General features: G+C 44.2%; 1 protein-coding gene across 1 annotated transcript in view; it reads right to left on the bottom strand.

Moving 5' to 3' along the window:
* The window catches only part of LOC132830952 (SRC kinase signaling inhibitor 1-like), a 313,973-nt gene that overhangs the window by 32,620 nt on the left and 256,591 nt on the right, over nt 1-24,762 (bottom strand). Inside the window, exons 9-17 of the mRNA XM_060848915.1 lie at nt 23,959-24,051; nt 23,194-23,234; nt 19,648-19,826; nt 15,223-15,398; nt 5,812-5,942; nt 4,354-4,501; nt 3,200-3,256; nt 2,147-2,477; nt 834-1,068 (exon numbers count right to left, since the gene is read on the bottom strand). Of these exons, the coding sequence (XP_060704898.1) occupies nt 834-1,068; nt 2,147-2,477; nt 3,200-3,256; nt 4,354-4,501; nt 5,812-5,942; nt 15,223-15,398; nt 19,648-19,826; nt 23,194-23,234; nt 23,959-24,051 (1,391 nt within the window). The remainder of the gene's footprint in view (nt 1-833; nt 1,069-2,146; nt 2,478-3,199; nt 3,257-4,353; nt 4,502-5,811; nt 5,943-15,222; nt 15,399-19,647; nt 19,827-23,193; nt 23,235-23,958; nt 24,052-24,762) is intronic.

Here is a 24,762-nt window from a genome sequence, read left to right as displayed (position 1 = left end):
AACAGGGAGGAACTGTTCCCAGATGGGGGAAACAGTTAAAGAGCAGAAAGCCATGGTGTGAATGAATGACAGAGTCTGGTCACTCTGTAATTGAAGAAGACTCTGCTGTATCACAGCTTTTCAGGGACTGACTGTCAATCTCGTCTTGGAGTTCGAGACCAGCGCAGGCACTCCAGTAAAATCTCTGATACTCCAAGTGCTGCTCGGCTCAACTCTGAGGGAGCGCGCACTGTCGGAGGGTCAGTGCTGAGGGAATGCGCACTGTCGGAGGGTCAGTGCTGAGGGAGTGCGCACTGTCGGAGGGTCAGTGCTGAGGGAATGGGCACTGTCTGAGGGTCAGTGCTGAGGGAACGCCGCACTGTTGGAGGTTTTTGTCAGCTGATGGCCTGATGGTTACAAACGTTCCTAGAGCAATATTCCAAAGATTAGGAATTAATGTTTATTGCATAACAGATGCTCTAAATAATCAGACTATCCGGAGGCCCTATTTTTAGATTCAAAATCAAAGCCATCGAATCCCAGATGTGTACAACACCAAAGGGGACCATTGTGCCCATTGAGCTTATGCTGGATGTTGGACTGAACAGTCCTCTGTTTTTTCTCTATTACTCAGTGATGCACCTCTGCTCCCTGTGTAAACCTCCGCCCAGTCACCAGTTAGGGGTAACATTCAAGAAAACCTCCTCTTAACCTTTCTGAGCCCTTTAAAGATTTCCTGAAATGCAGTGCCTAGAGCTATCCACAGTACACCTGCTGAGGCTAATACAGAAAGTCACAGAGAATGGAAAGTGGTTCCAGTTGAGGTTTATGGAGAATGGTGGGAATCTACCCACCTGAGTGTCTTCGTCCATTGGGGTCCATCTTGGTCACTGTTTTCTGTGCATGCTGAGGTTTTGTCTGTTTCGACTCAGCTGTCAGCATAACAATTGTTTTTGGTTTGTTGGCAAATCCTAGATCAGGAATTGCTTTCATCAGTTCCACTTGCGTCTCTTCCAGGAGACGGTTAATATCTTTGTTACTGAACTGAGTCAAACTGGCTCGTTTCTCCTCCCAGTCCCTCTCTGCTGCCTGAACACAGGAAGAACACATTAATGAACTGCGTGCTTTTGTACAATCCTCACACTCACTTACACCCTCACATACACGGAAACATATACTCTCACACACACCCTTACACACACAGAGCAACACACCCACACACACACAAACACATACCCATACCATTACACACCCACACACACACACACAGAAACACATACCCATACCATTACACACGTACATCCTCACACACGGTACAGAGAACTCAATATCACTTTCATTAGCAAAATCAAAATTGATCTGTGTGCTGTCAGTTCGATCCCAGGAGCAAGCCCTGATTGGCCCAGCGACGGAATTCCTGCCTCTCCATCAGCAAGCCACCATTGCAATTTTGGGAGTGAACTTTATCTCCGGTCACCAGGTAACATTCCAGGTGAAGATCCCACCTCCTGCAGCTGAGACCAATTGACCAATCAAAGGACTGGCAGCTCCCAATCTCAGCACTGCCAATGGGAGTGGTGGTCACTGCTGGTACTGCAAGAGTGTATGGGGAAGGCTGGGTTTCGGGGCAGGGCACCACTGGGATCTGTCAGGACAGCCCTGATGAGGTTCAGTGGGGGAAAGGGGGAGGGGGGGTCCTCCCATGACAATGTTTCTCACCACCAGCAATGCGCTCAGTGCTGAAATTGGAGCCCCACCTCACCCTACCCCACCCCACTGCACCTCCCCAACTCCCCAACAACAGCAGACTCTGTTCCTGACAGAATACTGACAGCCTGGGCCTCCGTGGCCTCAAAGGTGAAGAGACCGACCTCCATATTTCTCCACAGAATCCAGGTCAGAGTTAGGGAACATGATGGGATCTCACATTTCATGTCTCCAAATAATAGCAAAAACACGAATAGATTTTCCTCATTTCTGGAAAACAGATCCTCGTATGAAAGGCCATTGTGAAGATCATTTCTCATTCGTTCATCGCAAGTGGATTTTGCTGGTGGGCAAACATTCATTATCCAGGTGTCCCATGACCCAAAGAAACCACAACCAGCATCCTGTGGTAACCAAGAGGATGCCAGAACTTCTAAGTTCTTAAATGTTAATATCTTACTTCCACAGAGATGGTTTGGTCCATGTTCCTCTTGCTTGGTGTTATTGGAGCCTCCTCCAAGGAGTTGCTGTGGGTTACGATCCCCTGGCCCATTCCAGATGGATTCTGGGAAGCAGCAGCATGAGCTGGGGAATTCTGGGTAAGCTGTGCCATGGCGGGATTGTGGTTCTGCCAGATTTTCACCCCAGTCGTGTTCTGTTCCTGGAAGTTCAAGGGTGGGCTGGTAGGGATTTCAAATTCGGAATTCCGTGAGTATGATTCAGTGCTTGAGTGCTTTGGTGATTGGGCAGTCACTTCCTCAATTCCCCTCATCGGGGTCTCATTTGTGGGTCTGTGGAATAAACCGAAAATCAACTTAAACATGAATTCCCAACAGAGGACAGACTTCCTCCTCCTAACTGCATACACAGATTTCCATCTTTTAGTCCTTTTTGTATCTACATTGACCAGGTCCTGATCCAAGGTGACCTTCCCAGCACCGGTACTGACAGAGTGCTGCACTATTAGAGGGGCCATCTTGGATGAAATTACAAACCAAAGGGCCCACCTTCCCTCTCAGTGATGAAATGAATCTGTTGCTATTTCTAAGAGGAGAAAGAGGGTTCCATCTGGAATCCTAGTCAACATTCATCCCTCAGACAACTCACCCAAACCTCCCACATCATCTCCAGTTCTATTCATGGGAGCTTGCTGCATGCAAATTGGCTCCTGTGTTTCCAACGTTACTCTTTTCAGAATGACATCACTGATTATAACAATGTCTTCAGCTTATGAAAGGGGCTATATAAATGCAAACCTTTCTTTCTTCAGAGAGAGTGCCTTGGCTGAAGGATTTACATTCTGACCTGATGCATCTTAAAAAATAAATTTAACAAAGGGAACCGTTTGCGGCAGTGGTGGGTTCTTAAGGGGTAGCAGGTGGGGTAAAATATCAGAACAGGATAACTACAGCTGGAACACACGGCAAAAACCATCACAGGAACTCAGGGTGTGAGTGCGAGGAGGAGGCAACAGACCTCCCCAGGGTGAGAAGGTAAAAACAGGCACATTTACCTGCTGGAACGTCTTGGGCAGGTACCTGTGGAACAGGCTGAGTTGGAGGGCGAACAGCTGAATAAGAGAAAGAAACAGTAAAAAGAGATCACCAAAATTGGGTGATGGAGTGGACAGCAAAGAAGCACAACGGGACCTTGGATCAGATGGGCCAATAGGCTGAGGAGTGGCAGCTAAAGTTTCATTCAGCTAAATGCACTTTGGTAAGGCAAATCAGGGCAGGACTTAGATAGTTAAAGGTTGGGCCCTGGGGAGTGTTGTCAAAGGGACCAAGGGGGTGAAAGTACACAGTTCCTTAAAAGTGGAGTTCCAGGTAGACAGGACAATGAAGAAGGTGTTTGGTATGTTTGCCTCCATTGATCAGAGCATCAAGTATAAGAGTTGGGAGGTCATGTTGCAGTTGGACAGGACATTGGTAAGGCCACTTTTAGAATACTGCATTCATTTCTGGTCTCCCTGCTGTAGGAAAGATGTTGTTAAATTTGAGAGAGTTCAGAAAAGATTGAGAAGGATATTTCCAGGATTGGAGGCTTTGAGCTATAGGGAGAGGCTGAATAGGCTGGAGCTGTTTTCTCTGGTGCTTCGGAGGTTGAGGGGTGACCTTATAGAGACTTACAAAATTATGATTGAATAGCCAAGGTCTTTATTCCCAGGGTGGGAGAGTCCTAAACCAGAGGGCATAGGTTTAAGGAGACATGGGAAAGATATAAAAGACACCTAAGGGGCATTTTTATCACATAGAGAGTGGTGCGTGTTAGGAATGAGCTGCCAAAGGGAGCGGTGGAGGTTGGTACAATTACAACATTTAAAAGGCATCTGGATTGGTGTATGACTAGGAAGGGTTTAGCGGGATATAACATCCCAGAGTCACCACAGCCCTGAGGTGGAACAGCCTGTCTCTGCAGCCGGTGGGGCGGGTGCTTTGTGCTGGGACACTGCTCATTGACATGTTGCTGGGCCAGCCTTCGAATCATTCGCCCATTCAATGGAAAATGGTCACAATTCGCCCAATCCCCAATCCAACAAATTCCAGTAATGGGGCCACTTTGAAGGAAATGCTGTTCACTTCACAGCATCGGGGGTTGTACATACATTTCTGAATTCCAACTGAAAGCTGCTGCTTCTATAACAGACACCAGGGTCGGTTCCATTACCTTCTCAACGTGGCAAGGGCGTCTGTGACAGTCTTACATCGTTTCAGCAGAATATCCAACCTGTGAGGCTCCTCCTTCAGGAACTTCACTGCTTCCACTTCGACGCGGAGAATGACTCGCATTTTACTCTGCAGGCTGGGGAACTGAGCTACAGAAACAGGCACAAACCAAGTCAGTTCAACACACACCTGTGCAATACCAACTCAGTCCCTCATTCCCCATGTCGAAACAGGTGGACATCTGGGATGCTTGGGAGTGGAATGTCTCCTCGTCCGAGCAGATGCAGCGGAGGAATTGGGAGAATGGGATGGAGTTCTTGTGGGATACTGGGTGGGAGGAGGTGTAGTCCGGGTAGCTATGGGAGTCTGGGGTTTGTAGAAAACATCCGCCTGGAGATTGTCGCCGGAGCTGGAAACGGAGAAGTCAAGAAAGGTCCGAGGGGAATGTCCGAGATGGACCAAGTGAATTTAAGGGTGGGGTGGAAGTTGTGGGCAAAGTCGATGAACTGCTCCAGTTCAGCCCAGGTGCAGAATACTGCACGGATGCAGTCATTGATGTAATGGCAAAAGGGTTGGGGCAGGTACTGAAGAGGGACTGTTCGACATAGCCGACAAAGGGGTAGGCATAACTGGGGCCCATCCGGGTGCCCATGGCCGCCCCCTGGATTTGGAGGAAATGGGAGGAGTTAATAGAAAAGTTCTTGAGGGTGAGGACCAGTTCAGTGAGGTGGAGGAGGATATTGGTGGAGAGGGACTGGATAGATCTGTTGGAGAGGAAGAAACAGAGGGCCTGGAGGCCATCCTTGTGGGATATGGATCTGTATAGGGACTACACGTCTATGGTGTAGTTAAAGAGCTGGAGACCGGGGAATTGGAAGTTACTGAAGTGTTGGAGGACATGGTTTGTGTCGTGGATGTAGGTGGGAAGTGCCTGAACCAAGGGGGAGAGGATGGAATTGAAGTAGGATGGGATGAGTTCAATGGGGCAGGAGCATTCCAAGATGATGGGTCAACCAGGGTAGTTGGCTTGTGGATCTTGGGGCGCAAGTAGAACTGGGCAGTGTGGGGCTGGGGGGCTATGAGTTTGGAGGCAGTGAGAAGGAGGTCACCGGAGGCAATGAGAGCACGGACAGTGCGGGTGGTCTCCCCAGAGCCTCCCCAGAGGGTATACGGACCCAAGAATCAGGTCTGTGCTAAACTCCTGTGGGTGTGGTCACAGCAAATATCCTAAAGGTGACCAGAGTCCTTGGATCAACACCACATGGACGGAGTGACAGAGGACAGACGGTACCTGCCCAATACCCCCCTTTGGGTCAGCTAACAGTGACCCTTCCTCCCCTACCCCCTCTCGGTCAGCTGACAGTGACCCTTCCTCCCCTACCCCCCTCTGGGTCAGCTGACAGTGACCTTTCCTCCCCTACCCCCCTCTGGGTCAGTTGACAGTGTCCCTGCCCCTTACCCTTCAGTTCAGTGAGGGTCTCTCCCAACTGACGTAAGACCAGCGCCTTGTCCTCCAGTTCCTGCACAGTGATCAGCTTCTGATTCAGGTTCGAGTCTCGCTGTAAATCATCCACGGCCTTCTCCAAGTCACTGTCAACAAGAAGACAAATTAAACACCAAGCTCCTTCAGAGAAACAAGAACTGAAGTTAAAACCATCAAGTGATTTGTCAATCTCTGGTGAATGCAGTTGTCGGAACAAAGCCCCTGTTATCTGCCTGGTTGCAATCAAGAATATTGAGCTTGACATGTTGCTTTATCACTTCATCGATAAATGCTCTCGTCGTTTGTACGATGAATTATGTTTGGAATCCAGTCATTGCTATTAGGTTAAAAAGATGTTTGTCATTATTCTGAAATGAAGAGAACACTTGTTCCCTTCTTCGTCTGACCGAGACATCACTCCAACATAACTGACTCTTAACCACCCTCCAAATATCCGACAGTTAATCCCCGGGGGTGTAGGGATGGGCACTAAGTGTGACCCTGATTAGTCCCTGCCTAAGTTCTGTCTGGAAGCTTGCCTTCTTCATAGAAGTACCTCATTCAGCCAGTGAGAGGCAGTAGAGCTTCACACATGTAACTGGCACACCGGAGAAACTTTATCCCTTTACCTTCACTTGAACCAGGCAGTCATTTCAAGGTGAAACTTCACTGTTCATTGAGTCCTAAAGCAGAACCGATTAAAACAAATGGTTGTCATGTTCAGGGTAGTTATGTCGAAGGGTAATCAGGACAAAGTAAAAATCTGGGTTAGCGCAACCAGTTACAGTCCAGAAGAGCCTTTGTTAACGCAAGTTGCTGCAAATAATTATAGGGTCATAGAGATGTACAGCATGAAAACAGACCCTTCGGTCCAAACCGTCCATGCCGACCAGATATCCCAACCCAATCTAGTCCCACCTGCCAGCACCCGGCTCATATCCCTCCAAACCCTTCCTATTCATATACCCATCCAAATGCCTTTTAAATGTTGCAATTGTACCGGCCTCCACCACATCCTCTGGCAGCTCATTCCACACACATACCACCCTCTGTGTGAAAAAGTTGCCCCTTAGGTCTCTTCTTTATCTTTCCCCTCTCACCCTAAACCTATGTCCTCTAGTTCTCGACTCCCCATCCCAGGGAAAAACTTTGTCTATTTATCCTATCCATGCCCCTCATAATTTTGTAAACCTCTATAAGGTCACCCCTCAGCCTCCGACGTTCCAGGGAAAACAACCCCAGCCTGTTCAGCCTCTCCCTATAGCTCAAATCCTCTAAACCTGTCAACATCCTTGTAAATCTTTTCTGAACCCTTTCAAGTTTCACAACATCCTTCTGATAGGAGGGAGACCAGATTTGCATGCAATATTCCAACAGTGGCCTAACCAATGTCCTGTACAGCCGCAACATTTTCAATGTATAATTTCAGTTACACCACACTGTAAATTTTTACTATAAATTCTGTGCCTTACAATTGTGTCCTCCACAATCACCTGATGAAGGAGCAGCACTCCAAAAGCGAGTGAGCTTCCAATTAAACCTGTTGGACTATAATCTGGTGTTGTGTGATTTTTAACTTTGTGCACGCTAGTCCAACACAGGCATCTCCAAATCATCCCAACTCCTGTACTCAATACTCTGACCAAGAAAGGGAAGCATACCAAACACCTTCTTCACTATCCTATCTCCCTGTGACTCCACTTTCAAGGAGCTATGAACCTGCACTCCAAGGTCTCTTTGTCCAACAACACTCTCTAGGACCTTACCATTAAGTGTATAAGTCCTTCTAAGATTTGCTTTCCCAAAATGCAGCACTTCACATTTATCTGAATTAAACTCTCTCTGCTACTTCTCAGTCCATTGGCCCATCTGCTCAAGATCCTGTTGTAATCTGAGGTAACCTTCTTCGCTGTCCATTACACTTCCAATTATGGTGTCACCTGCAAACGTACTAACTATACCTCTTATGCTCACATCCAAATCGTTTATATAAATGATGACTGGGAACTTGAATTTAAATGTCCCTCTAATATCCTGAGGATTTGAATTCAGTTTTTAAAAATATGCTATCAGTGCAAGTGACCATGGATTTGTTGGTGAGCAGTCTGTAGTGAATGAGGATTTTCAATCTTCCTCAGTCCAGCTCCCATCTAACTCCATCTGACATCTCTGAGTTAGACCCTGCAATGAGGGTAGGAAAAGTATCAAAGCAGAGTATTATTCAACTGGACAGGCACTGCAGAGGGCTTACGCCTGATGAAGGGCTTATGCCCGAAACATCAAATTTCCTGTTCCTTGGATGCTGCCTGACCTGCTGCGCTTTTCCAGCAACACATTTTCAGCTCAGGCACTGCAGAGGGACCTAGGTGATCTACATGAATTGCAAAAACTGAGCATGCAGATCCATCAAGGAAGGCAAATGTAACATTGGACTTTATTGTGAGGAGTAGGGGAGGGAAGGTTGTCTTTAATAGCATAGAACATTGGTGAGTCACAGCCAGATACTGTGTTTGAATTTAACGGGGTGTACACTTGCATTGGAGGCAATTCAGAGATAGTCCATGAGGTTGATTCTTGGGGGTGAAGAGATTTTCTAATGAGGAAAGGTTGAGCTAGCTGGGTAACACTGCCTGCAGCTCAGAAGAATGAGAAGTGATTGTGATAAAAATGTCAACTTCTGAAGAGCATCTAGAGCTAAGTAATCAGTTTCAGAGTAAGGGATCTGAGAGTTAAGAGATGGTCCCCACAGCAGCCAATCATTGAGCCTGTGTCACAGAATATATTCACAGGAGATACTCCTGAACCACAAAGGAATCAAGGTTTATGGAGGTTAGGCAGAAAATCATCGAATCTCTACAATGTGGAAGCAGGCCATTCAGCCCACTGGATCCACACCAACCCTCTGAAGAGATTCCACACAGACCTCCCCCCCACCCCACCCCCAATTCTCTGAATTCCCCATGGCTAACCCATCTTGCCTTCACACTATGGGGCAATTTAGCATGGTCAATCCAACTAACCTACACATCTTTGGAACGTGGGAGGAAACCAAAGCACCCAGAGGTAAACATGCAGGCACGGGGAGAATATGTAAACTCCACGGAGACAGTCACCTGAGGTTGGAATTGAACCTGGGTACCTGGCACAATGAGGCAGCAGTGCTAACCACTGAGCCACCGTGTCACCCAAGTGGAGTTACACTCACAATCAGATCCAGGCTGATACATCCCTGTGTTCTTATATTCAAAACTGGTATCAAAGAATTGACCATTAATGTAAGCTTTGCTAACAATGCCCACCTCCCAAGAATTAGCAAAGAAGGGTACAAGCCATAACTTAACACTGAAAACATGAAATCACCCAAACTCTCCCAAATAACACAAACATTGTCAACCCTTGTATTTCCCTTTCTGCACAATCTGCCTGGCTCCAGCACTGCAGCATGATTTATCACTGAAGGAGATCTTCACATACGTAGCTCACTCACTGGGCCATTGTGTCCTCCTCAACAGGAAACTCGGGACCTCAGTTTAATCTTCCACCAGCAGCAGTGCAGCACTCCCTCAATACTGCACTGAGAGTGCCAGCTGAGATAGTGCACTGACTGGAATCCACAACATTGTGACTCAGAGCACAGAGTGACGAACACCCAGCGGGCCTTCACGTGGTCAATATTTCTGTTGTAAAACATTTGTTTACCTTTTATCGAGTTCAATGTGAAAAAAACTTTCCGGCAGTAATTCCCAATGGCTATTCAAGCCTCAAGGTGTGCAGGAGCAAAAAGACCTGGATGTTTATGTTAATAAATTGCTAAAGAATCATGACAGACAGAGCAAGCAGTTAATAAAGGACACAGCATCCTAGACTTTATTAAAATGAGAACAGAGTACAGGAGCAGGGAGGTTATGTCAAATGTGTACAAGAAACTAGTTAGATCTCAACTAAAGTATTGTGTATAGTTCTGGACACAACAGCCTGTGAGGATGTGAACATATTGGAGACAGTCCAGTGCAGGTTTATGAATAGTTCCAGTTATGAAGAATTTGGGATGCCTTTTCTGAGAAAAGGCTAAGGGATTTGATAAAATTTTCCAAAATCATGAGTCAGCTGGATAGACCAGAGAATGTGTTTTCCAAGAATGAGATCAAGATGATGCAAACATAAGGCAATTTGCAAAAGCAGCAAATGCCAAGCAAGGAAAAGCTTTTTGACCCAGCGAGTGGGAGGGTTCTGCAACCCTGCCTGAACGTGAGGTGGAGGCAGGTTCAATTCAGACATTCAAAGGGGCATTAGACAATACTCTTTTGCTTTATTCTTTTATTCCTGTTCTCTCTGCCAAAATATATCAACTTTCAACTCTATGTTTTGAACCTTACCTCCCAACTAGCTGCCCACTGCATCAGCTTGTCAACAACAGCTGTCCCCAATAATTTTCCAAGTTTTGTATCATCTGCAAACTTGGAAATTGTTCACTTGATAGACACATCAGGAAAAGCAAGTGTTCCAAAATCAACACCTGGGAAACTCCATTACACACTACACCATCCCAAAAAATTCCATTAACCATTCCTCCTTCATAGCCCTCAACCAATCCTTCAACAACAGGAATAAGCTGAGTAACTTTCAAAAATATCACAGAAGTACAAGCCCATCACTCTCCTCCCCATAGGAAAAGGTGAGGATTGCAGATGCTGGAGATTAGAGTGTGGCGCTGGAAAAGCACAGCGGGTCAGGCAGCATCCCGGGAGCAGGCGCATCGCGCTCTGGGCATAAGCTCTTCTCTTCCCGATGTCAAACACACAAGCAGTACACAATCTATTACACGGTGAGCTTTACCTAAAACCTTCCATCTTTCAAAAGACATAAGCCATATTATTTTGTGTTCTTCCTTCAATTATCCATTGTACCAGGATTCTGAAACAGATTCACCATTGCTCTGTATCCCTGGCTCAGTCAACAACAAAAAAGTTTGATTGGATCATATAAAACCCAATCCGATTACAATGAATTTGCTTTGCTTCACTTTGTAAACGGATTAGTTTCTGATTAATGCAATGAGTTGTTGGATGTCTTAGAGATGTGCAATGGAGCACTTGCTGTTGCTTAGTAACAGGATACTGCTGACAGGTGTGCAGTGTACTTGCCCATCTGAGAGAATGATAAAAACAGCCAGCCTGCAGACTTGCTGTGATGGAAGGTGCATGGTATGTATGGATTATATTTTTTGGATTTGGATTTTGTAAGGAAAGTGGCAGATGGATCTGGGTCAGTTCTGTAAAGGCATTTTTTGTTAGACCAGGTCAGGAAAGCATTTGGAACTGGGGCCTAAGTGCATCAATTCCAAGAAAAAAATGTGATTAAGTGTCTGGCGGAATGCCTGGAGTATTCATGGATGGAATGTTTATCCTGCTGAGTTTACAATCGACCAGAAAGGCAGGAATTATTATTTTAAATTTCAGAACAGAAGGTTCATGGTCCCAGTTCAGACGAATCAGGTGTTCAGTTTGGAAGGGAATTCCTAGCATAATAATTAATCTTGTAACTCTGGGCACCCTCTAAAACCAAGAGTTTTAAAATGTGGAGTTTCTAAACCAGGAAGGCTTGGGCAGAAATCTTAAAGTTATTGGAGCTGAAAAAGAGTAGGCCATCAGAATTGTCAAAGGTTCATGACAATGGATTTGGAAAAGAATGATAAAATATCTCTGCAGTCCAACAGAAAGAATCTCAATAGAGTCAATTTAGTAAAAACTTGTGAATTGGCATAGAAGTGAAATTTGTTTCGTATTGAGCATCTGTAAAAAGATAGTGATGGAGAACCGGCTAAAACTTTGGTTTACTAGTTATATTAAGATATTTCTAACTGTTACACATATATAGCTTTGTTAGTTTTGCTTTTGAGTAAGAAGTCTACATTCTATAGTTAAAGAACATCTGCAGCCTCACCCAAGTAAGTTTCAGTGACTCATGACCAAGATAACCAATTGCAACAATTAAACTGTGATCTATCAAACCAGATTCCCCCGGGGATCTGCCTTATCCAGTATCTGCATTATCTCAGATCATAATATTTGGGGGCTCATCTAGGATTGATATTCAATGAATTTAAGAGGCATCTGAGTCTCTTTTAAACACAGGAATGTGTGAAGGTTTTGAATATAAAAGAAAAGTTTTGTGGCAAAATTTGTTGCATGGATTGGAATTTCAACTTGGCCTTGAATGTTGCTAAGATGTTCTCTGAGAGTAGAAATCATTAACAGTGGGTTATTTGAAATCTTGGCTTCAGGTGAAGCTGATGGGGTCGGCAGTAGAAATAAAAGCAGGATCCCGTAAGGATGGGATAATTAAATTAACGATCAAGTATTTAGATTTAACAGGAAAATCTGCAGTTGATGTGTCATTGCTATAATTAATAAGATTCAAACAAAAGTGAAAATAAAACTTGAGACAGAAAGAGACATTTAAAAATCAGAATTGGAAAAGAAGAAGAGAAAAACAAAAGAAGAAAGAATGAAAAATTAAATTGGAATTGAAAATCTCGAGTTGAAGAGTGAGGAGAAAGATAAGCAAATAAAATTGAAAGAGAGAAAAAAGAAAAAACAGAGGAGAATAGGAAGATGGAATGTTAAACCTTGAACTCCAAAGAGATCAGGGATTCAGACAAGAGAACTGGGAGAGAGGCATTGTAGCTTAGAATAATGAATCAGGGATTTTGATTTAACTAAAAATAAATATTAGTGCCAACATTTACAAAGTGGAAAGATATTCCACCTCATATGCAAAGGACCTGGACAAATGAAGTGGCTAAAAAACATTTGGACCTGTAGCTGGAAGAGTGTTGGGACCTTTAGCTGGGAGAGTATTTGGACCTTTAGCTGGGAGAGTGTTGGGACCTTTGGCTGGGAGAGTGTTGGGGCCTTGAGCTGGAGAGTGTTGGGACAGATGTAGCTGTGAATGTGCACACCAGCTTGTCAAAAAGGCTACTATGAAACTGTCAAAATGTAATACACAAAGCTTATTATGAAGCTTAATTAATTAAAGTATGAGATTTTAAGACAGCCTAATCAGACATTTACAAATTTTGTAAGAGACAAAAAAAATTTGGATTTGTTGTTGGAATCACTGGATCTAAACAAATCAAAAAGAAACTCAGTGATGTGCGTCACATGGCGATTCCGCCAGACAGGAGCAAATGTCACTGGATGTGGCTTATTAAAGTGTTAAAGAGAGGTTATGACAGAGAGGATCGTCACTAGAAAAGAGTGTTAACAATACTGAAACTAATAGCAAGTGAAATAAAAGTGTCAGACTAGTTGGAGATACTTAAAAGAAAAAAATGGAGGCGAATAGGAAGATGGAATGTTAAACCTTGAACTCCAAAATTGGTTAAAATATTACGCTATTATCCGAAAACTATCAAAGTGAATCACAGAAGTTGTATAGAGTCAGAGAACAATTTGGTTGAATAAGCCAATAAAAGCTCATTGGCTATATATAATGTTAATGTTGGGGAAGTGTTACCAATAGAACAATATTCTTATAGACACAATCTAAAGTGTTAAGGAAGCTCCATAAATGCAAGTTGTTTGTATTTCAAATTGGGCTTCATCACACCAAGAATTTTTCCAAGAGTTTAATTTAAATTATCTCCTTCTGTTTGCATTAGGAATCCTTCCAAATTCATGGTCGAAATGTAAAAGCAAAGACTCGAGAGACAATCCTTTGTATTTAGCAGCAGTTAGCAGCCATTCAGAATCTCCTCCTATTTACTTACAGCCATGATCACCAGATGGCATTGGTTGTCAGTGAGTCAGACTGTGCAATGTTTCTCTCCTCTGCCCCTCTTCAGATCCAAGTGTTATTGAGCTCAGCTGATGTTATTCATGGACAAGTCAGAATAAAACCTGGCTTGATAGATCATATGATCATTTTGTTGTTGAGTTGTTTAACATGGTCAGTCACTGAAACATATCCACATGAAGCTGCAGACTTTCCTCATTGATTACACAGACAAAGAAAATGACAAAACTAAGCCATATAACTACAGATGATTGTTAAATTATCTTAAAACACACAACAAAACAAAGTCACAACCTGTTTCCCAACACTATCCATGACAGAGACACAAGTCCAGTGAGATTGCACTGTAATCTCAACTCTTTGAGTTGCTCCTTAACTGCTTCCAGTTTGTGTGCCGTGGACTGCAGAGAAAATGAGTTCTTCCTGCTGACATGTGTTTATTCACAAATTTGAGGGCTTATAAACTCGACAGTTCTAATAATCTACAGTTTCTGAGTAGACTAAACCCTTTGATTGGGGTGATTGGTCAACTGAAACTGCACTCAATTCCTTCCAGGAGAGAAACTAAACATACTTCTGAAGTCAACTCTGATGCTCTCTGAAGTGAATTTAAAAAAAAACATTTGCTCAATCTCAGATTATGCTGAACTGAATATAACTTTAATGGCCCTAAATCCTTACCCTATCTGTTGTAAACCAAACGTACAACCACTGGGCTCTGCATTCACTTGCTTTTTGACAAATGCTGAATTTAAGACACTCTTTCAGAAGAAGTGTCCACAGAAGTAACCTACGCCCATTCGCCTCTATTTTGAAATTAAAAATCCGGAATATATTTAAGTTTTATACCTTTCATCACACTGTTTTGACTGTATTACAATTTAAACAGTGTCAGTGTCAGTGTCTACCCAGCTAATTCTAACCCAGAACCTCAAACTTTATTAAAATCCTCAGCTTTTCCTTGACATTCTTATCGAGATTTCTACCTGAAAGCACGCATCAGAAATTCGGGTCAGGCTGTCAGGTGAGACACTCAGAAGCTGTCACCCGCCTGGAGGGATGATCCTGTGGGTCTCCCGGACCTGCCTGACTGAATTCTGAACAACGTCGACCTTGCTATGTGAGAATTGGTGGCTGAGGCAGGAATCGTTAGCCAATCCTAACTGCCTTTGAGAGGCAGCAGTGATCTGTCTTCTGTATTAAAACAGTAAGGGTTTCATCGGCCATTTCAGAGAGCAGCTAAAACCTTTCTTTCATGGGATGTGGGAGTCACTGGTTATGCCAGCATTTACTGTCTTGTGTGTAATTAGCCACGAGAAGGTGAGGGTGAAAAACTTCTTGAACTTTGCCATCTATGTGGTAATACTCTTTGTGGTTAAGGATCAACCAGTCTGGAATCACAGTTAGGGTCAGATATTTAGGGTAAGGATGGCAGATTTCCTTCTCTGAAGGAGATTAGCGAATCAAGTCACAATCCAGTCATGTTAATATTATTGTAGTGTCACTGAGCTCAATGCTCTGCCCTTTCAAGTTATGATTCATATGATCTGCTGTCAGTCCATTTGGCTTTGTAAATAACTTCCAACTTACTTCAGCTGCTGCACAATCATCTCTTCATCATTCAGATACTTCTGTCTCTCCTCTTCTACCAGAGCACGCTGGCGATGGAGAGGGTCTTCCTGCTTCCTTAGAGTTTCTGTCACCCTGATACTTATCTCTGACTCCAAGCGCTTCATCATGTTCTTCATGGTGTCCTGGCTTTGGACCTGTTAGAGAAGGTAATGAACAATACATCAAAACCTGAACTGCAGGATCAAACAGACAGTGAGTATCTCCTTTGGGAATGATAAGGCTGAGGACTCTATAGAGGATAACAAATCCAATCAGCAGCCCTGTTTTAGTGTCTGGATAGATAATCACACTGTTAAGTTTGTTAATATCTTTATTTAAGACGTAGGAGAAACTGCAGTAGCTATTAAGTATCTGAGTATGACCACACATACACAGGCTATGTATATGTCAATATCTCTGAGCTAGGAGAGCCAGGTTAAAGTCTCATCTGCTCCAGAGGTATGTCAATAACATCTTTGAACAGGTTGGTTGGAAAAATACTAAAGTACACATATATAGGGAGTATCTATAACAGTGGGCGGGGGGAGGGGTGTGGTGGTTTTGAAAGGAGTTGTAAGATTGAGTAGTAAATAAACTCTATCCACAAAGGAAGGTTTCTCAGTTTCTTGAATAAAATCAAAATCCTGTGGATGCTGGAAATCTGAAATAAATACAGAGAATGTTGGAGAAACTCAGTAGGTCTGGCAGCATCTGTGGAGAGAGAAACAGAGTTAACATTTCCAGTCAAGTATGACTCTTCCTCAGAACTGAACATCCCCAATGAGGGGTCATATCCCAGGCAGGTATACCACGCTCTCTGCCTGTCCAAGTATAATGCAGCCAAAGTAGAGGTATTATCCATTCCCACAATCCCTCAATCCCCCACTTACACTGCTGGCCTGGCTTCTAGCTCTGCTCTTATTTAAAGTTTTAAACCATTGGTTGAGAGACAGAGTGGTGGTAGAGGGTTGTTTCTTGGACTAGAGGCCTGTGACCAAAGATGTTCCACAGGGACAGGTGCTGGGTCCACTCGTTTGTCATTTATATAAATAATTTGGATGAGAATTTCGGAGGCATGGTAAGTAAGTTTGTGGATGACACCAAAATTGTTTGTATAGTGGACAGTGAAGAGGGTTATCTAAGATTACAAAGGGATCTTGATCAATGAGACCAATGGGCTGAGGAGTGGCAGATGGAGTTGAATTTGGATAAATGTGAGGTGTTGCATTTTGGGAAAACAAACAAGGGCAAGACTTATACAATTGATGGTAGGGCCCTGGGTAGTGTTGTAGAACAGAGAGACCTAAGGGTTCAGGTACATAATTCCTTGAAAGATGCATCACAAGAGATAGGATGGTTAAGAAGGCATCTAGCATGCTTGCCTTCATTGCTCAGAACATTAAGTATACGGTCGGGATCTCATGTTGCAGTTGTATAGGCCATTGGTGAGGCTACTTTTGGAGTACTAGGTATAGTTCTGGGCACCCTGCTATAGTTTGGACATTACTAAGTTGGAGAGGGTTCAGATAAGAGTGACAAGGATGTTGCCAGAACTGGAGGGTTTGAGATATAAGGAGAGGCTGGATAGGTTGGAACTTTTTACACTGGAGCGTAGCTGAGGGATGACTTTATAGAGATTTATAAAATCATGAAGGGCATAGATAAGGTGAATAGCAAAGATTTTTTTCTCTAGGGTAGGAGATTTCAAAACTAGAGGATATATTTCTGAGGTGAGAGGAGAAAGATTTAAAAGGGACCTGAGGGGCAACTTTATCACACAGAGGGTGGTTGGTGTGTGAAATGAACTACCAGGGGAAGTGGGTAGATGCAGGTACAGTTACAACATTTAAAAAACATTGGACAGGTACATAAATAGGAAAGGTTTCGAGGAATATGGGCCAAATGCAGGCAAATGGGATTAGTTTGGAAAATTGGGAAAACTTGGTACGCATGGACGAGTTGGACTGAAGGATTTGTTTCCGTGCTGTTTGACTCTGTGAACTGAAGTTGGATCCATTTTCTAATACCCTCCACTGCATGCAACTGAACCTCACACCCAAGTGCAAGGCTCCTAATGAACTTACCCATCCCCTTCAGACAGTGCCAGTGTGAAAACCCCAAAAGGTGACTGTTTTACCTGGGAGCACACTCAAGATCCAGAAACAATCCTGATTTCCATCTCCCAGCCCAAGAATCAAGGCAGCAACAATTCCAGGGTTCTGTGCAACCATCCCAAGATTTGGAATAATTCCCCAGCCATTCCATTAAGGAAATTAGACAAAAAGAAATTGAAAATGATATATACTGGGACAATCCCTTGGATGGTTTCAATCTCTTATTGCATTGTTTCAGTGCTAATGTTAACACGACACACAGGTTAATGTCCAGCACCAAGGCAGACGTTTCGATAAGTCAACACCAAGCCTCCAAAATGATAATTCCTTTAACGGAACAAGAAACCCCAGTCTCAGACATTCAAAATCTCAGATAAAATCTAAAGTCATGGTGGAGCGAGTAATTTGGATAGAGTGAGGACTGCAGATGCTGGAGAGTCAGAGTCGATAAAGTGTGGCACTGGAAAAGCACAGCCGGTCAGGCAGCTTCCGAGGAGCAGGAGAGTTGATGCTTTGAGCATAAGCCCTTCATCAGGACTGGCCGAAACGTCAACTCTCCTGCTCCTTGTTTGCTGCCTGACCTGTTGTGCTTCTTCCAGCACCACACTTTATCAACTCAGAGTGAGTAACTTATCTCCTGTCTCTACATGACACAAGTCAGGAGTGTGATGGAAAATTGCTCATTTTCCTGGATGACGTAGCTCCAAAAACACTCAAGAAGCTTTCACCAGGATAACGTAGCCTGCTTGATTGGCACCAGCTTGAAGTTAAACTCCCTCCACAACCGATGCATAATGCTGACAGTGTGTACCATGTATGAGATGCATTACAGAAACTCAGTAACACTCCTTTGACAACACTTTGCAAATCCACAGCCTCTACCATTGAGAAGGACAAGGGCAGCAGATACATGATACACCTATACCACCACCTACAAGTTTCCTGAGAAGATACTCACCATCCTACTTGGAAATAGATCACTGCTCCTTCAGCATTGCTGGATTAATATCTTAGAACTGCATTCTGGGTTCGTCTACCTAGGGCAAATGGTCAGCAGTGGTTCAGGAAGGCAGCTCACCGCCACTTTCCTGGTGATTAGGGATGGGCAATACACTAGTCAGGGATGCTCACATTCTACTAATGAATACAAATAAAAACCACACACCAGCAGCCCGTGGGCTAAGATCATTTCACAGACAGCTGACCTCTTCACCTCTCTCTCAGGTAACAGCAATCAATCCCGAACACCAGCTGAGCAGAGGAACAGGAGAATTCTCTTTGTTTCCGAGATGGGAACAATTGTTTCAAATAGCTCAAAAACAACACCTGAGGGCAACTTCAGATCAAATAAGAAGTGAGAGGGGTTTAAAACTCTGTTCCAAACTCTGTGCTTTCTGCTGTGAAATGGACCTCATGTTAAACTGAGACTCCTCCTGCCAGCTCGAGAGGGACAAGATCCTGTGACACTATTTCACAGAAGAGTAGGGGAGCTCCAAATGAACAAGCGAGTCATTTGGCCCTTCAAGTTTTGCTCTGCCATCCAACAGGATCATGGCTGATCTGGTTTTTAATCTCAGCTCTACATTCCTGCATAGCCTTGAGAGGAAGGGAACTCCAAATACTCTCAACCCTCATGGAGAAACCCCTTAATTATAAACTGTGACCCTCGAGTTCTAGATTCTCCCACAAGAGGAAACATCCTTTCCACATACATCTGGACAAGTCCTTTCAAGATTCTATGTTCTATGTTCTATCTTAAGTTTCAATTAAGCTACCTCTGACTTTTCTAAACTCCAAGGATTCGGGACTAACCTGCCAAGCCTTTCCTCATTGGGCAATATGCTCAGTCCAGGGATTAATTTAGGTGTCAGTCTCATAAACTGACTTCAGTTATCATCTGGCCAATATTTATCCCTTGATCTAATCCCAAAAGGAACAGCTGAGCTCATCATTATCACACTGTTGTTGGAGCTCGCTGTGCGTTTACTGACCTTTCCACTTCCTATATTCCAGAATGTGCCGACTGTAATCCATTGCTATAAATACTGTGTCTTAAGGGCCTGCTCCACAACCACCTGATGAAGGAGCAGTGCTGCAAAAGCTAGTGCTTCCAAATAAACCAGTTGGACTATAACCTGGTGTTGTGTGATTTTTAACTACATTACAGAGGTGACAGCAGTTCAAATTATTTCATTGGCTGTAACACACTTGAAATGTCCCTGGGTTGTGAAAAGTGGTTTAGAAAAGCAAGTGCTTTGTGTTGTTGTCTGTGCGGAAGGCACTGGGATACCTGGAGTTTACGCAGCTGCTGGAGTTGATTGCGGAGGTCACTGGCGTTTTGCTGGAGGTCGTGGAGATGGAGCTGCATCTGGAGCCTGGTAATGGCCGTGGGGTGGCTGATAGATGTTGTTGGTGCTGCTGGTGCTGCTGCCGTGCTGTTCACCGTGCTCCGCACAGAGGGGCTCAGAGCTGACAGGGACAGAAACAAAGAAAGATGTGTACAATGCAAGAGAACTCTCAATCACAGGCAAAACCCCCAAACCCGCCGGGAGAGGACCGCAAATAGAGGACAGTGCAGGAAGAGAGGTGCAAGGGAGATCTGAGCCACGCAATGGGTGTGAAATGGCAGGCGTTTCAACTGGCAGGTCACCCCCATCCATCAGCTTAGCTTTCATCACCAGGTACATTGTGGAAACATCACTTGCATATTCTGCTGTCGTCTGGGTCAACAGCAACACGGGGACAGAGGGAACAGAGATAGGGATTCCAGCAAGATAACTAAATCCCATCGCAACTCCTGAGATCAGAGCGAGACCACTGCAAATTCATTTTGCTTAGACTTGATTGCTATAAATCGGTTTAGCTCAGTTGGCTGGATTGTTGATTTACAGAGCAGTGTAATTAAATTCCCATCACCAGTTTGTGGTTACCATGAAGGACTCTCCTTCTCAACCTCCTCCTCAGGTTAAATCATCACCAGTCGCTTCTCTCTAATGAGAGAGCAGCCCCTATGGTTTGGTAAGATTATGGCAACAAAACTTAGAATATAACAGAGGTGCAAATGTTTAATTACTAGGTAGGGATTTACAACCATGTTTGCATAAAGTGTGGGAAGGTGGAGTGTCCTACTGACATTGTATGTGAATGATATGGGTGGGCCCGTATATACAACAGTGCAAACATTAATATATTCTGAGTAAATTCTTTGGCCTCACAGATAAATCATTTGCTTGATCCAAACTTGTTCTAATTCATTCTCGAGTTGCTGGCTAACATTTACTGGTTGGCCTTTAGCTGTCCAGAGAAGATGGTGGTGAGCTCCTCTTGAATCTCAGCACTTGTTCTTGAGAATCTGTGAGAACCGAATGGCTTTCTTGGGCACTTCAGAGATCACCCACGTTGGTATAAGTGGGGTCATGTGGGGGTCACATCAGGGAAGCTTTCCTGTCAGTAGGAATGTGAATGAACCAGTTGGGTTTTATTTCCTGATTCTGATGCAAACCGTTGCCATGGGAATTGAAATCCCTCCATGGGATTATTCACCCGGGAATCTGGGTTGGATCAATGACCCAGCCACTATCCTGCTGCAGGCCTTTTACACCAGGAACATAACTTCCCAGGTTTCAGGTTCAGAGACTGTTCAGGAGAGTCCGGAATCCGTGTGCTTGTTGTGCACTAATCACTCAGGGCTGCATCAGCTGATTGCACTCCGTGTGTCCATTTGGTCCATCTTTCCTGCTGTCCCCATTTGCGAAAGTGGCCTTCCCATGAATTGGGCCACACTTTCGGGAAAGCTACTGCTCTGGTTTGTGACCCTTCCTGATGGGCGGCTGATTGGGTGACTCTCCCCCTTTCACCACCTGCCAACAGGTGTGTCGGAAGGATTTACAAGTGGATAATTGACCTATGACAGAACTTTCATACAAACATATAACTTGTAGCACAGTGGTAGAGTGCCTATCTTTGAGCAAGGAGACCTGGGTTCAAATCCCATCTGCTCCAGAGGTGTGTAATAACATTGATTGAGAAAATATCTAAAACTACAAGCCCCTGGTGGAGAACTCAAAGCCAGAGGTTCTGACTCAGAAGGAGAGATGCCATCCAAATGTGTCACACAGCGTATCCCTGCGTCCACTGGGGTGGGGAAAATATATCTTAATAAAACTAATCAAGGGTCCTGGCATCTTCCATAATGGAAAGTACAGATAGCTTGCTCGGCTATGAAGCACATTAAGGTGAAATATCTTGCCAGTACTCAGTCAGTGTCCAGTTCACATGAAGACTGACATTGTGATCTCTCAGCCATGCTCCTCACTAAAGCTTGTGGCTGGGCTTCAACACAAACATCAAGGCTGACTCTCGAGTACGTGCAGGGGGAGTGCGGCACTGTTAGAGGTGCCATCTTTCAAGTGAGACTCTTAACTAAACATCTGTCTGTCTAGGAAGAATGGGGAGAAAATTCAGAAACCTGAAGCACAAAGAGACTTGGGAGTTCTAGTTCAGGATTCTCTCAAGGTAAACTTGCAGGTCGAGTCAGCAGTTAGGAAGGCAAATGCAATGATGGCAATTATTTTAACAGGACTTGAATATTAAAGCAGAGATGTACTTCTGAGGCTCTATAAGGCTCTGGTCAGACCACATGTGGAGCATTGTGTGCAGTTTTGGGCCCCATATCTCAGGAAGGATGTACTGGCCCTGAAGCGTGTTCAGAGGAGGTTCATGAGAATGGTCCCAGGAATGAAAAGCTTAACATGTGAGGAATGTGTGAGAACTCTGAGTTTACACTTGATGGAGATTAGAAGGATGATGGGGGATCTAACTGAAACATACAGAATCCTGAATGGCCTGGACAGAGTGGATTTTGGGAAGATGTTTCCATTGGTAGGAGAGACTAGGACCCAAGGGCACAGCCTTAGAGTCAAGGGAAGGCATTTTAAAATGGAGATAATGAGAAACTTCTTCAGCCAGAGAGTGGTGAGTCTATTGAATTCATTGCCACAGAAAGCAGTGGAGGCCAGGTCATTGAGTATATTTAAGATTTAGATCGATAGGTTCTTGAGTATCAAGGGGAGCAAGGATTATGAGGAGAAAGCGGGAGAATGGGATTGAGAAACTTGTTAGCTATGATTGAATGGTGGAGCAGATTTGATGGGCTGAATGGCCTAATTTCTGCTCCTATGTCTTATGGTCTAATCCCACAGAATTTGAAAAAGAGAGGAACGCGATGCATTTGGAATCTTGTGAACATTTTTTGCATTGAAAGTCAGCATTCCATGAAAACGGCTTCAGAGGAGGAGGGAGAACACTGGGACAAAGAACCAAATAACAACGTCCATATAATCATTTCATTATGTGGTTAGCGAGATCGATTATTTAATTCCAGAGACACTGGCAATACCTTTCCCAGTGTGTATTAGAGTATGAGGATGTCACCTTTAACTGGAAGACCAGGAAAATTGCTGAGGAGGGACTAGCCTGGGGAGATGGGAATGGGAAAAATGGCATGGACATAGGAAGTGTCTGGAAACCTTTGGCTGTCTAGGTGGTGGGTGGAGGTGGCGTTGGGGCAATAACAGATGACCATGGAAGGAGCAGACAGGACTGCTGAAGGAGATACTGAAGGAACTACCTGGGACCAACATGGCCATTTCTTTCTATATGGTTAAGAATGGGCCAATCAGGAAGAGGGATTTGGTGATGCTTAGATTAATTCATAGAGACACTGGGACGTATCGACGAGGAATCATCACAAAGCTCTTCATCGTTCCTTCACTAGTTTTGTCACACGAGAGCAGAGGTGAATTTACAGATAGGAAATAGTTCAACATTTACTCACTTCCGGTGCCTGAGCTCCCGTTTATTGATTCAGATTTATCGCTGTGAGAAAAACAAAAATGTTACAATTAAGAAAAGCCATTAAAATCTGAAGCTAGCTGTGTGAAATGGAACTGAACACACAATCTCTTGTCAATGTTGAACAACTATAACACTCTGTATAGTGCCTGCCCAATATTATCAATCAAAATTCAACACTTTCTGTGTTTGGGTTCTGCCCATTCTCCCCACTTCAAAAGGTCTGCAGTGTCTTCTCAGTTCCACAGTAATCTGATCTCTAGTCTCACCCAAACATCTTCTCTCCCCAATTGTACCAAATCATAATCGCAAAGACTCTATTCAGTCATCCCTGAGACTGCTCTTTTCTGGATAACGGAGTGCCAGACTGTTCCATCTTTCAAACAGATAGAACCTCTCAGTTCTGGTATCAACCTAATTCTCCTGTGGGGTGGTTTACTAAATCTAGGGTTGCTGAAAAAATGATACATATTGGCAAAGCTTTTCATCTTACATTCATCAGGTCAGATTTGCAAGAATGCCAAATCTCAAAGGGAATAACAATTCATACAGCGTCAGAGCTGGGGACTGACAGAGAGGCAAGTGGCTCAAAGCTCCAACACGATCGCTGTCTTTTTCATCAACACTCAGGTTCTGTGCTACCAAGTGACTACTGAGATCTCGGATGCTCTATGGATGCACATTGTTCTTTACAGGAACAAGGGAGTATTCTGATACAGCAAAAAAAGAAAAGACTGGGACTCTTTACCTGGCAGGTTCCCCTTCACTCCCTCGTAAAAGTGCGTTCTGTACAAGTCCTGTCAAACTGGCAATCTGCTTCTCCATGGCTTCCATCCGTTCTCTGTGTCGAGAAATAAAGCCAACAACATGGAGTCAACGTCATCGCGAACCCTGACAGGGGTCTACATCCAATGCCTATATATCTATATTCACAGCCAGAATGGGGTAACTGGGGAACTCCCTTGTGTGAATGACTGGGATTAAGTTCACATACAAATTGTATCTAGTTACAATCCTCCTTTCACTGCAGTTTGTTGGTGAAGTTGTTCGGTTTTTACCAGGGAACTCTGCCATTGGAGCTCCCTGCTCTAACTCATTCAGAGTCTGCTTTCAGAGAGGCTGCTTTCTGTGGTGAAGGCTTCACAAGATTTTGTTTCCTGACTAATTAGATTCTGGTTGTGGTAAAATAGATTGTTTTCTGTAAGTCCTGTCTTGCCTCCAATTGATTATCTGAGACAGTGGTGTAATTTGGATGTTCTGTTTCATGTTTATATGCACTGCTGTTAGCTCCAGTCCCTTCTGGTGTATTTTTAACAGAGGCTTTTACTAGATATTTGGCTGCACTTCAGTCCCGCATTCCTGATGATTGTCCACCCAGTGTGGAGAGGGTTTAAGCAGATCGGAGTACCCCACATGGGTGTGCCCGTGGGCCTGAGCATGAACAAGTCCAGGCTGCAGGCTGTGGAGGCAGTTCCTGCCTGTCTCTCTTCAGTGATGATGTCCACACCCGGTCCCTGTACAGGGACAACACAGTGCTGACTGATGAACTTCC

Source organism: Hemiscyllium ocellatum, chromosome 32 (genome assembly GCF_020745735.1).
Source record: "Hemiscyllium ocellatum isolate sHemOce1 chromosome 32, sHemOce1.pat.X.cur, whole genome shotgun sequence".
NCBI classification, from domain to species: Eukaryota; Metazoa; Chordata; class Chondrichthyes; order Orectolobiformes; family Hemiscylliidae; genus Hemiscyllium; species Hemiscyllium ocellatum.
Note: the sequence above shows the minus strand (reverse complement) of the source record. Positions and strands in the feature narration are given on the sequence as shown.